Source organism: Rhinopithecus roxellana, chromosome 13 (assembly GCF_007565055.1).
Source record: "Rhinopithecus roxellana isolate Shanxi Qingling chromosome 13, ASM756505v1, whole genome shotgun sequence".
In the NCBI taxonomy this organism is placed as follows: domain Eukaryota; kingdom Metazoa; phylum Chordata; class Mammalia; order Primates; family Cercopithecidae; genus Rhinopithecus; species Rhinopithecus roxellana.
In genome coordinates this window covers 3193239-3206316 of record NC_044561.1, presented here as the reverse complement: position 1 = coordinate 3206316, position 13078 = coordinate 3193239, and the positions used below count along the sequence as shown (strand labels likewise).

At 53.0% G+C, this 13078-nt stretch overlaps 1 protein-coding gene across 3 annotated transcripts in view; it reads left to right on the top strand.

The window, feature by feature from the left end:
* Positions 1-13078, top strand: part of MICALL1 (MICAL like 1) — a 35736-nt gene that overhangs the window by 2467 nt on the left and 20191 nt on the right. For 2 of the 3 annotated variants that reach the window (XM_030914451.1, XM_030914452.1), the window contains exons 2-5: positions 3707-3755; positions 4134-4275; positions 10898-10986; positions 12226-12368. In XM_030914451.1, coding sequence (XP_030770311.1) covers positions 3707-3755; positions 4134-4275; positions 10898-10986; positions 12226-12368 — 423 coding nt within the window. Of the gene's footprint in view, positions 1-3170; positions 3337-3706; positions 3756-4133; positions 4276-10897; positions 10987-12225; positions 12369-13078 lie in introns of all 3 variants that reach the window. The other variant, XM_030914453.1, reaches the window with a different exon arrangement.

Sequence of the window (13078 nt, the reverse complement as noted above, 5' to 3'; positions counted from 1 at the left end):
GGATTATAGGCATGAGCCACCATGCCTGGCCCAATAGCCAGGCATGTTTGATTTCTTCATTTATTCAACCAGTATTTGTAGAGTTATTATTCTGTGCTGGACACTGTACCTGGTAATGAAAGTACCAGCCAACAAAACAGACAACCCTACACGCTCTCCCACACCTGTAGGGGAAACATGTATAAACAATGATGGCAATTCCACGTACCCTATCAGAGGGCTAGGGGTGGGAGACCTCCTAGGGAGAATATAGTCTTCAAGGAGATGGCAGGAGCCAGGTGAGGGCCGCCAGGTGGGTGTTCTGGCAGAGGACCCCGTCTGAGCAAAGGCGAGGGGTGGGAGGTATGTGCAGAGCTGGAGGCCGTGTAGCTGAGTGGGGAGCACAAGGCAGTGAGTTGGGAGATGCAGTTGGGACAGATGACGGACAGCTGCTTTTGCTGGCTAAGAAGCACGGATAGGGGCCTCAGGGAACCTTGCGGGTTTGTTTTTGTTTTTGCTTTTTTTGAGATGGAGGCCTGTCACCCAGGCTGGAGTGCAATGAATGGCATGATCTCAGCTCACCGCAACCTCTGCCTCCCAGGTTCGAGCAATTCTCCTGCCTCAGCCTCCCAAGTAGCTGGGATTACAGGCACACACCACCATGCCCGGCTAATTTTTGTAGTTTTTAGTAGAGATGGGGTTTCACGGCTGGGCGCGGTGGCTCAAGCCTGTAATCCCAGCACTTTGGGAGGCCGAGACGGGCGGATCACGAGGTCAGGAGATCGAGACCATCCTGGCCTACACGGTGAAACCCCGTCTCTACTAAAAAATATAAAAAACTAGCCGGGCGAGGTGGCGGGCGCCTGTAGTCCCAGCTACTCGGGAGGCTGAGGCAGGAGAATGGCGGGAACCCGGGAGGCGGAGCTTGCAGTGAGCTGAGATCTGGCCACTGCACTCCAGCCTGGGTGATAGAGCGAGACTCCGTCTCAAAAAAAAAAAAAAAAAAAGAGATGGGGTTTCACCATGTTGGCCAAGCTCGTCTGGAACTCCTGACCTCAGGTGATCCACCTGCCTCGGCCTCCCAAAGTGCTGTGATTACAGGCGTGAGCCACCAAGCCTGGCCGAGCCACATAGGTTTTTTTTTGAGACGGAGTCTCGCTCTGTCCACCAGGCTGGAGTGCGGTGGCGCTATCTCGGCTCCCTGCAAGCTCCGCCTCCCGGGTTCCCGCCATTCTCCTGCCTCAGCCTCCCGAGTAGCTGGGACTACAGGCGCCCGCCACGGCGCCTGGCTAACTTTTTTTTGTGTTTTTAGTAGAGACGGGGTTTCACCGTGGTCTCGATCTCCTGACCTTGTGATCCCCCCGCCTCGGCCTCCCAAAGTGCTGGGATTACAGGCGTGAGCCACTGCGCCCGGCCGAGCCGCATAGGTTTTAAGCAAGGGAGGGATGTGGCTGGAAAAATTGTGCAGGGGAGGGTGGCTCCCCTTCTGAGATCCAGAATCATGTCCAGGCATTCATTTGCAATGCTGTCAGCCCATTGCACAGGAGAAAACCTGAGGCCCAGGTCCCTACATAATGTGTAGGGAAGGCCTCAGTGGTGGGTTGGGAGGATCCGTGAGAGTAGGGGTGGCCTAGGGTGAGGGCAAGAATCATCTCCTAAAGTGGTTCAGGCTTCTGGGGTCGGGGGGCCTGGGTGAACCCAGTGTTGGCCCAGGGCTCTGCTGGGACAAGAGTTGTGGGGGCTGGGCCATCCCTCCGCACCACCTGAAATCCAGACATGTTTAAGCTCCTTTGAGAGCATGGACCATGTGGGTTTCATTTCTGTGTCCTTCATTTTCCCCAGAGCCAAGTAGAACTCCATGGGCCTCGGAGGACTCTCAGAAAATATATGTGTTACCAAAACACAGATGTTAATTAGGGACAGAGATGGGGGTGGAAGAAGTTGGAAGAAAACCTGCAGGATCCCGAAGTTTTTTTACAGTTTTCACACTGTTTTCAGCATTGATTCATTCAACAAACATTTACAGAGTGTCTTCGAAATTTGGGGAACTGTGTAGGGAATTGGGGGCACAGAGTGGATAGAATGTGACCCCAGCCTTCTAGGAACACTTCTGGGGTGACTGAAATAAATGGCTGAGACAAGTTGCCTTTGTCTCATTTGGTCTTGGAACAAGCCTCTTTTGGGGGCTGGGTACCATGGTGTTCCCTCACCCTGTCGCAGTGTCATGAACCGGACTGGGAGATGGAGGTTTCGAGAGGTGAAACAGCTTGCTAAGGTCGCACTCTGAGGCAGTGGCAGAAAAGGGGAGCTAGGGAGGCAGCCCAGGGGAGAAGGAAGTGGCCTGGACAGAGTGGCAAAAAGGGAGCTGGTGCCCAGACATAGTCACCTTCCCTCTCCCTCTCCACCCAGCCCTGGGGCACCAGACTCCTTCCAGGGTCCTCAAGCAACTCTTTTCTGCCCAGGGTTCACAGTCCCTGGCCCCTGCCTGGAAAAGTGTTGGGGCAGGGGGAGGGGCTGTGCTTATCCGGACTCCCTCCTATCTGCGAGGCCTCCCCTTTACCAAGCTGGGACTCCACCAGCTTGGGAGGTGGTATTAGTGCTTTCCCTGATTTGCAGATGGGACAATGAATGCTGGAAGGACTGCTGATCCCCCCAACCCCATGGTCACCTGGGAATTCAGCCCTCAGAGGCGGTGTGGCCTGCTCTTGCCTCTGCCCACCCGTCTCTGGCAGTCAGGGCTGCAGTTTTCAGCCATAGAAGGGCAAGGCTGCATGCGGGTGCACCCAGGAGGCCGACGGCGGGAAGACTGAGCTGCGGCGGGAAGACTGAGCTGCGTCTGCTGATTTCAGTGGCCTGGAGTGGGGAGGGAGGAGGGGGATAAATAAAGCCTGCAGGCCAGCCAGCTGTCCCGTGCTGGGGCCCCCAGACAGGCCCTGCCGCCTCTCACCTGTCCCAGTTTAGAAACTAGAAAATCCCTCACTGCTTCCCCAATGGAAGCTGCCCCAGGAGTGGCCCAGCGGGGCCAACCAGCTGCTCTGTGCCAGCAGCTCCAGAGTATGTAGATTTCCACTCTGGTTCAAACTTGCTCTTCTATTCATGGCCCCATTATGAAAAACATTCATCTGCAGGCTGGACTGGGTTGGGATTCAGCAAGTTGGTGTGGCTTCTCCAAGTGCGTGATACATCTGCAGGGGCCTGTGAGCAGTGAAAGGGCGAGACATGTGGATTCCCAGAGCTGGTGGCTTCCTTTCTCCAGGACTCAGTGTCCTCATCTGTAAAATGAGATCGATTCTTGCCAAACAGAGTTGCTGTGAAAAGAAAGTAAATGAGACAGAGGAGCCCAGCACCGCGCCCTGGGTGAGGTCACATGCGGGTCTTCGTTGTGGACTCCAGAGGTGGCTTCCTGGAAAGAGGGAAGGGATCTTAAGCTTGAAAGCTTGGGCTTGAGCCCTGCCCCTTCTCAGTGATTTCCTAGCCTCTGCTTGGATGCCTCCAGGGCCTGTGAGCTCACACCCTGCCCTGCCCTGGCAACTCCAGCTCTAGCAGCAAGTGTTTGCTGCCTCAGTTTCCCCCCCAGTAATCCACAGACTCTCCCCAGCAACCCTGCTGAGGCTGATGCTGGCCAGGACAAGGTCTTCTCTGTTCAGCTCCTTTCTGACTCTGACCCTGCCCCTATTCCCCAGTCACCTCCCCTCTTGACCAATCATCCTCCCTTTGCCTCTTGCAGAGATTTTGATTCGCTTTCCAAGGACAATGTCTTCGAGAATAACCGTTTGGTAAGTTCCTGGACAGATGGAAGCCCAAGAGGTTCTGTGTGTGTGTGTGTGTGTGTGTGTGTGTGTGTGTGTGTGTGTGTGTTTGGTGGGGAGGGCAGGGGTCTTGCAGGTGGCTGCCCTTGTACACCGGCCCTGGCTGCACTTCTCCCCACTCTCTACTTCCCACCAACCCCCTCATGCATGGAGCACCAGGCTTCCCCTTTCTCTAGGCCGTCCTGTGGTGCTTGGGTGGGATTGATACTGAGGGGAGCCCACAGTCACCCCATCCCACCGAGGGGAGCTGGGCCTAGGCTGAGGGTTGCCCCCTAACGCTGCCTCCTCCTCGGCCTCCTCTTCCTGCTGTGGCTGCTCCCACCCTTGCACCTGTCACCACCCCAGGCCTTTGAAGTGGCTGAGAAGGAGCTGGGGATCCCTGCTCTCCTGGACCCCAGTGACATGGTCTCCATGAGCGTCCCTGACTGCCTCAGCATCATGACCTATGTGTCCCAGTATTACAACCACTTCTCCAGTCCTGGCCAAGGTGAGAGGGGGACTCAGCCTTTCACGGAGGCTGGCCCAGGGGGTGGCCCTGGGGATGTTTGATGCTTGCTACTGGTTTTCTGAGTTGCAAACAGGCTGCTGAGGAGTATATCATTCATTTACTTATTCATTCATTCACTCATGAAATATTTCTTTTTTTTTTTTTTTTTTGAGACAGAGTTTTGCCCTTTTTTTTTGAGATGGAGTCTCGCTCTGTCACCCAGGCTGGAGTGCAATGGCACAATCTCAGCTCTACTGCGACCTCTGCCTCCCAGGTTTAACCTCCTGCCTCAGACTCCCGAGTAGCTGGGATTACAGGCACCCGGCACCATGCCCAGCTAATTGTGTCTTTAGTAGAGACAAGGTTTCACCATGTTGGCCAGGCTGGTCTCGAACTCCTGACCTCGTGATCTGCCCGCCTTGGCCTCCCCAAGTGGTGGGATTACAGGCGTGAGCCACTGTGCCTGGTCCTCCTTTTTCTTTTCTTTTTTTTTTTTTTGAGGTGGAGTTTCAGCTCTTATTGCCTAGGCTAGAGTGCAATGGCGCGATCTTGTCTCACTGCAACCTCCACCTCCGGAGTTTAAGTGATTCTCCTGTCTCAGCCTCCTGAGTAGCTGTGCTTACAGGCAACCGCCACTACGCCTGGCTAATTTTTGGTATTTTTAGTAGAGATGGGGTTTCACCATGTTGGCCAGGCTGATCTTGAACTCCTGACCTCAAGTGATCCACCTGCTTCGGCCTCCCAAAGTGCTGTGACTACAGGCGTGAGCCGCTGGTGCCTGGCCTGAAATATTTCTTGAATGAAAGAGCCCTGTGCTGGGCTCTGGGGTTGCAGCTGTGAATGTATTGGCTGCTGAATTCCCATGGGGGAGACAGACACCAAACACATCCACCAGAAAATGACATCAGAGGAGACACAGCAGGTTGAGTTCATCCGCAGCATGGAGTCCACCTCCCCGGCACCCACCCTCACTTCCTGTTTGCAGACACTTCCTTGGGTTTTTCCTCCAGCAGGGAAGTGGCCCTGTCTGGTGAGGCTGCTGTGCTGTCTTCCACAGAAGTGACTAAGAGCTGAGAGGCTGGGGAACTGGGGAACTGGAGTTGCAGCGGCTACAAGGTGACCTTGGTTCTGAGTGAGGTCACTGGGCATTCCCATGCAAGAATCTCTCTTGGGGGCAGCTGGGCCTCCCCTTCTGCAGAGAGGAAATAGGCCCAGAGAGGGGAAGCAAGGAGCTCAGGATCACACAGCAGACAAACTGAACAGCTGGGTTGAGAATCCAGGTGTGCTGAATCCTATGCTGGGTTCCTGCTGTCCCTGGGTCTGAGTAGAGCCCATTTCAGCCCCTCCCTCCTGCCTCTGCTCTCAGTCTGGACAATCCTGGCCCAACTCTTTTTTTTTTTTTTGATAGGGAGTTTTGCTTTTGTTGCCTAGGCTGGAGTGCAATAGCGTGATCTCGGCTCACTGCAACCTCTGCCCCCGGGGTTCAAGCGATTCTCCTGCTTTAGCTTCCTGAGTAGCTGGGATTATAGGCATGCGCCAACATGTCTGGCTACTTTTTGTGTTTTTAGTAGAGATGGGATTTCGCTACTTTGGCCAGGCTGGTCTCGAACTCCTGACCTCAGGTGATCCACCACTATGCCTGGTTAATTTTTTTATTTTTATTTTGGTAGAGACAGGTTCTTGCTATGTTGCCCAGGCTGGTCTCAACAACAATCCGCCCGCCTCAGCCTCCCAAAGTGGTAGGATTACAGGCATAAGCCACTGCACTTATGAGTTTTTATGAAGTCAGAGGTTTCTTTCCTTTTTTTTTTTTTTGAAATGGAGTTTCACTCTTCTTGCCCAGGTTGGAGTGCAATGGTGCGGTCTTGGCTTGCTGCAACCTCCACCTCCCAGGTTCAAGCGATTCTCCTGCCTCAGCCTCCCAAGTAGCTGGAATTACAGGCACCCGCCACCACACCCAGCTAATTTTTGTAGTTTTAGTAAAGACGGGGTTTCGCCATGTTGGCCAGGCTGGTCTCGAATTCCTGACCTCAGGTGATCTACCCACCTCAGCCTCCCAAAGTGCTGGGATTACAGGCTTGAGTCACCGCACCCAGCCGTCTTTTCTTTCATTATATATATATAATAAAATGAAATGTATATACACACATGTGTATATACACATACACACACATATACATATATATGTACATATATTATGTGTACACAAACACACACGCATATACATATATATATATATATATTTTTTTTTTTTTTTGAGACAGGGTTTTACTCTGTTGTGTTGCCTGCCCAAGCTGGAGTGCAGTGGCATGATCACAGCTCAATGCGTCCTCAACCTTCCTGGGCTCCGGTGATCCTTCTACCTCAGCCTACTGAGAAGTTGGGACTACTGGTGCAGTGCAATCACACCCAGCTAATTTTTATATTTTTAGTAGAGGTGCAGTTTCACCATGTTACCCAGGTTGGTCTTGAACTCCTGAGCTCAAAGGATCTACCCTTCTTGGCCTCCCAAAGTGCTGGGATTACAGGCGTGAGCCACTATGCCCAGCCATAAATAAATCACTTTAGAAAATAAAGAAAAGAGCCGGGTGAAGTGGCTCATGCCTGTAATCCCAGCACCTTGGGAGGCCGAGGCGGGCGGATTGTTGTTGAGACCAGCCTGGGCAACATAGCAAGAACCTGTCTCTACCAAAATAAAAATAAAAAAATTAACCAGGCATAGTGGTGGCACACCTGTAGTCCTAGCTACTTGGGAGGCTGAGGTGGGAGGTTTGCTTGAAGCCAGGAGTTCGAAGCTGTGGTAAGCTATGATCACGCCAGTGCACTCCGGCCTGGGCAACAGAGCGTGACACCATCCCTAAACACAAAAAATAAACAGGAAAACTTAGAACGTGGCAAAAGCAGAAAAATTAAAATAATATGTTATACCCCTTCCCCTGATGTAACACTAGGGATTAAAATAATTGAACTAATAACATTGTGTATATTTTAATAGAAAACAAAATGAAAGTATTTCCAGACCTCAGAGGCTTTGGTGAGAGGCGGTCTAAGGTTGGGGTTAAAAACATGGACTCAAAATTTTCACTCTGCCATTTCCTCTTTGGGTGACCATGGGTCAGTTATTTAACCACTCTGCCTCCGTTTCCCTTTTGTAGTTAGGATAGGAATAACACCCATCTCACAGGGTTGACTTGAGGAGTAAATGAGGAAATGTATAAACCTGTGTTTAGCATGTATTTAGATTAGTTTTTTTTTTTTTTTTTTTTTTTTGAGACAGTCTCGCTCTGTTATCCAGGCTGGAGTGCAGTGGCACAACCTTGGCAGACTGCAGCCTCTGCCTCCCAGATTCAAGCGATTCTCATGCCTCAATCTCCCAAGTAGCTGGGATTCCAGGCATGCACCACCATGCCTGGCTTAATTTTTGTATTTTTAGTAGAGATGGGGTTTCACTATGTTGGCCAGGCTGGTCTGGGATTTCTGACCCTAAGTGATCCACCCACCTTGGCCTCCGAAAGCGCTAGGATTATAGGTGTGAGCCACTGCGCCCAGCCAAGATTAGTATTCTTTTTTTTTTTTTTTTTTTTTTTTGAGACGGAGTCTCGCTCTGTCGCCCAGGCTGGAGTGCAGTGGCCGGATCTCAGCTCACTGCAAGCTCCGCCTCCCGGGTTTACGCCATTCTCCTGCCTCAGCCTCCCGAGTAGCTGGGACTACAGGCGCCCGCCACCTCGCCCGGCTAGTTTTTTGTATTTTTTAGTAGAGACGGGGTTTCATCGGGTTAGCCAGGATGGTCTCGATCTCCTGACCTCGTGATCTGCCCGTCTCGGCCTCCCAAAGTGCTGGGATTACAGGCGTGAGCCACCGCGCCTGGCCAAGATTAGTATTCTTATTACTTCTTATTCCATTGATCAGCGTTTAGCTGGCTTCCTTCGAATTGCAATTCGGCCTTAGCCTACAACCTTCCTTATGGCCAAACCTGAATCTCTCTCTACTGAGCTCTTCTCTGGGACTCTGTGGTGGGGAGGCAGGGGGTGGGGGGGCGAGTGCGGGGCACTGTTGGTGGTACCCAGCTCATTTGTTGGCCCTCTCTGGGCAGCCTGGTAGGCAGGGGCAGCCCTGGTGGGCCCAGCTTACCGTGCTGAGCGTGGGCACAGGCGCTCCCTCGCCCTGCAGGGATTCTCATTGATGAAGGTACAGTTTGTGGCAGACAGTCCCTTCTCTGTTATGCTGCCCATATTGTCAACCTCGCAATGTATTTTCTTTCTTTTTTTTTTTTTTTTTTTTTTTTTTTTGAGGCGGAGTCTCACTCTGTTGCCGGGGCTGGAGTGCAGTGGCCGGATCTCAGCTCACTGCAAGCTACGCCTCCCGGGTTCACGCCATTCTCCTGCCTCAGCCTCCCGAGTAGCTGGGACTACAGGCGCCCGCCACTTCACCCGGCTAGTTTTTTTGTATTTTTAGTAGAGACGGGGTTTCACCGTGTTAGCCAGGATGGTCTCGATCTCCTGACCTCGTGATCCGCCCGTCTCGGCCTCCCAAAGTGCTGGGATTACAGGTTTGAGCCACCGCGCCCGGCCTCTCGCAATGTATTTTCATACCTTCTCTAATAAATCTGCCTTTTGTAGGCCGGGCGCGGTGGCTCAAGCCTGTAATCCCAGCACTTTGGGAGGCCGAGGCGGGTGGATCACGAGGTCAGGAGATCAAGACCATCCTGGCTAACATGGTGAAACCCCGTCTCTACTAAAAAAAATACAAAAAACTGCCGGGCGCGGTGGCTCAAGCCTGTAATCCCAGCACTTTGGGAGGCCGAGACGGGTGGATCATGAGGTCAGGAGATCGAGACCATCCTGGCTAACACCGTGAAACCCCGTCTCTACTAAAAAATACAAAAAACTAGCTGGGCGAGGTGGCGGGCGCCTGTAGTCCCAGCTACTCGGGAGGCTGAGGCAGGAGAATGGCGTAAACCCGGGAGGCGGAGCTTGCAGTGAGCTGAGATCCGGCCACTGCACTCCAGCCTGGGCGATAGAGCGAGACTCCGTCTCAAAAAAAAAAAAAAAAAAAAAAAAAAAAAAAAATACAAAAAACTAGCCGGGCGTGGTAGCGGGCGCCTGTAGTCCCAGCTACTCGGAGGCTGAGGCGGGAGAATGGCGTGAACCCGGGAGGCGGAGCTTGCAGTGAGTCGAGATCGCGCCACTGCACTCCAGCCTGGGCGACACAGAAAGACTCCATCTCAAAACAAACAAACAAACAAAAAAAAAATAAATCTGCCTTTTGTAATAAAAAAAAAAAAAAAGGTACAGTTTGTGCCTTTCATACAACTTGGCCCCTAAATGCAAACCATTTTTATCCCATCTGCTGCTTAAGCAAAGGAAACAGTAATGTGTTCCAACTCTGGAGGCAAAGCTGACTGTTCGACTCCCCCAGATGGTCCTGGACTGTACTTTCTGGGCAAGTGGAGGCATTTCAAGAGTGACTTTGACTAGCCTTAACTTTTTACCAGACTGGGTAACTTTGGAGCCTACCCCTGGCTGAGATGTTGCCTTGCTGTGCTGAGTGTTCAGCTGTGCCACCACGCTCTGTGGGTGCCAGTGACCCTGGGCACAGCAGATGGACCCCCACCCTGGAGGAGCTGCAGCCTGCTCAGGGAGCCAGGGCATGAGTGAAGGAAGCCCAGGGGCTGTGTGAAATCAGAAAGGGGTTGGGGAGTAATGTCAGGATGAAGTCCAGCTTCTTTGTGTGGCTTCTAAGGGCCTCTCCCCAGTCAGCTGGAGCCACTCCTGGCACCAACCATAGTGTTGTTGAATTTCTTTGTTTTTTTTTTTTTTTTTTTTTTTTTTGAGACAGAGTCTTGCTTGGTCGCCCAGGCTGGAATGCAGTGGTGCGATCTCTGCTCACTGTAACCTCCACCTCCTGGGTTCAAGCGATTCTCCTACCTTAGCCTTCTGAGTGGCTGTGATTATAGGCGCGCACCACCACACCCAGCTAATTTTTGTATTTTTAGTAGAGACAGGGGTTTCACTATGTTGGCCAGGCTGGTCTTGAATTCCTCACCTCAGCCTCCCAAAGTGCTGGGATTACAGGCATGAGCCACTGCTCCCGGCCTGAGGAACTGAGTCTTGGAGGAACCCAGGGTGGGTGAGTTTGTTCTGGTGAGGATGTGCAGGGGTGTGCAGGCCAGGTTCTGGCCCCCCATACCCACTTGGGGATAGGCAGGACAGCTTCTTGTCAACCCCAAGGAGGCAGCCCCTTTCCTGAGCTGTCAGGCCAGCATCATGTGGTTCCTTTCTTTTCCTTTCCTTCACCTCTTCTACCCTGGTGGCGGGGAAGCTGCTGGTGCAGCCACACGTGGGTGCTGTGTTTTGTGATCGTACTGTTGCACCATTGTTCAGATTGGCTATGTGCAGTAGGAGTCACTCTCCCCATTTGATGGAGGCTTGTCCTCAGCACTTAGCTGAAAACTGGAGGCATCCCCAGGCCCGTGTGAAGTGGAAGCCAGCTCCTGTCCCACTGCATGACGTGGTCTGCCTTAAGGTGATGGCTACAGGTCTCAAGTCTTTGGCCAGGTTGGGACCTCCTGGGACTCCAGGATCTGCACCTGCTTCAGGGCCCCTTTCCTATCTCTTGGCAGCTGGTGTCTCACCACCCAGAAAGGGCCTGGCACCCTGTTCCCCGCCATCTGTAGCACCCACTTCAGTGGAACCAGAAGATGTGGTTCAGGTAGGCAGATCCCTGGAGAGGTGGGAGGGCCGGGGGTGGAGGGGGTGAGTTATGTGGACAACTATCATTGCAGTGACTGGGTCATGTGAGGAAAGTTAGCCCTGACAGTGTTCAGAGGGTGCTTGTTCTCTGTCCCTGCCACACTGGCTTTGGGAATAGGTGTCCCTGACTGGGGCAGTGAGGCATGGGTCAGGAGGCCAGTCCCATTCTGTGGGGAGGGAACTCTACCTCCTTCTCCAGGGCTCAGGTGGGGTCAGGAGATGCCAGCTCTGGCAAGGGCAGAGAGGGCGGTCCACAATGCTGACTTCACCATCATGGGACTGTCAGGAGTTACACACGTAGTAAAGCACAGATTCCCCTTGATTCCTGTGGAGACAGCTCTGAAATTCCTGGCTTGATTTCCTTTAATCCTCTCAACAACCCAGAGAGATCAGCATTATGGGCCCTGATACTCAGATGAGGAAACCGAGGCTTAGTGAGGTTTAGTCATTTGTCCAAGGTTACTCAGTAAGGAAGTGGGGCCAATTGCCAGTCATCTGTTTGAAGGGCTTAGAGGAAGTGACACCAGCCCTTCACATCTGGACAGCACCTTACAGTGTATAAAGGGCCTTCCCCTCCTGCTCCCATCCGCTCCTTGCTGGAGGGAGCTAGCCCCAGGGCGGGGTCCCCATGAAGGTACATGGGGGTGAGGCTGGCGGGGGTTATACAGTTTCATTCTGCAGGGCAGACCCAAGCCCACACTCAAGCAGCTTGCTCAGGTTCACTGTGCTTGGACATAGAGAAACTGGGATTTAAATCCATGGCAGTTCTAGGAGAGAACAGAAAAGGCAGCTGAAGTGGGCCTGGGAGGACAGGAACCTGTCGGGGGGGGGGGTCCCCAAAGGGGAGGAGGAGGGGGCAGGAGCCGCTAAGGGGAAGGAGCTGCACAGCCAGGAGCTGCCTGCCTTGGGGGAAGGAAGCCTCAGAAACCGGAAGTCAGGATTTTCGTGTTTCCACACTGGCTCAGTGACCTTGAATAAGGCTTTCTCCCTTTCTGGGCTTTGGCTTCCTCACCTGGGAGACAGTGGCAGCCTCTTGCCCTCTGCCCCTCCTGGGGCCCTGATGAAGTCCATTTCCACCATGAAACCTGGTGCACACTTGAGTGATGGTGGCCGTTGGAGGGAGGGAGAGGGACGTGATGTGAACAAGATGGCTGGTGACCGTGTCCTGCTCCCAACCTCCCCACCTTGTTCTCTGCAGGGCGAGGAGCTTTCCTCAGGCAGCCTGTCAGAGCAGGGCACCGGCCAGACCCCCAGCAGCACGTGTGCGGCCTGCCAGCAGCATGTGCACTTGGTACAGCGCTACCTGGCTGACGGCAGGCTGTACCACCGCCACTGCTTCCGGTGAGTGGCCAGGGCCGCCCGTTATCCCCAAAACCAGGGAGGGTGCTACCATGGGTTCAGCACACACAGTGCGCCAGGCACACCTTGCCAGGCCCTTCGCGCCAGAGCCCCTGGCTTATCCCCATTTTACTGATGAGCAAATCAAGGCTTAGTGAGGGGAAAAGTATTCGCTCAGCCACATGATTCGAGACGGAAACAGGGCTAGAGCACAGGGGTTCTCCTTCCAGCGCCCAGGCTCCTTGAGGATTACTGGGTGATGATGAAGGAGCACTTTAAAAGCCATGTATACTTTAAAAGCCATTGAAAATTAGCCGGGCGTGGTGGTGCACACCTCTAATCCCAGCTACTTGAGAGGCTGAGGCAGGAGAATCTCTTGAACCCGGGAGGCTGAGGTTACAGGGAGCTGAGATCACGCTACTGCACTCCAGCCTGGGTGACAGAGCGAGACTCTGTCTCAAAAAAAAAAAAAAAAAAAAGGGCCATTGAAGAAAGAAAATAAAATACTTGAGCTGGGCGCAGTGGCTCACGCCTGTAATCCCAGCACTTTGGGAGGCCGAGGAAGGTGAATCACCTGAGGTCAGGAGTCTGAGACCAAGCCTGATCAACATGGTGAAACCTTGTCTCTACTAAAAATACAAAAATTAGCTGGGCATGGTGGTAGGCACCTGTAATCCTAGCTATTCGGAAAGCTAAGGCAGGAATTGGTTGAA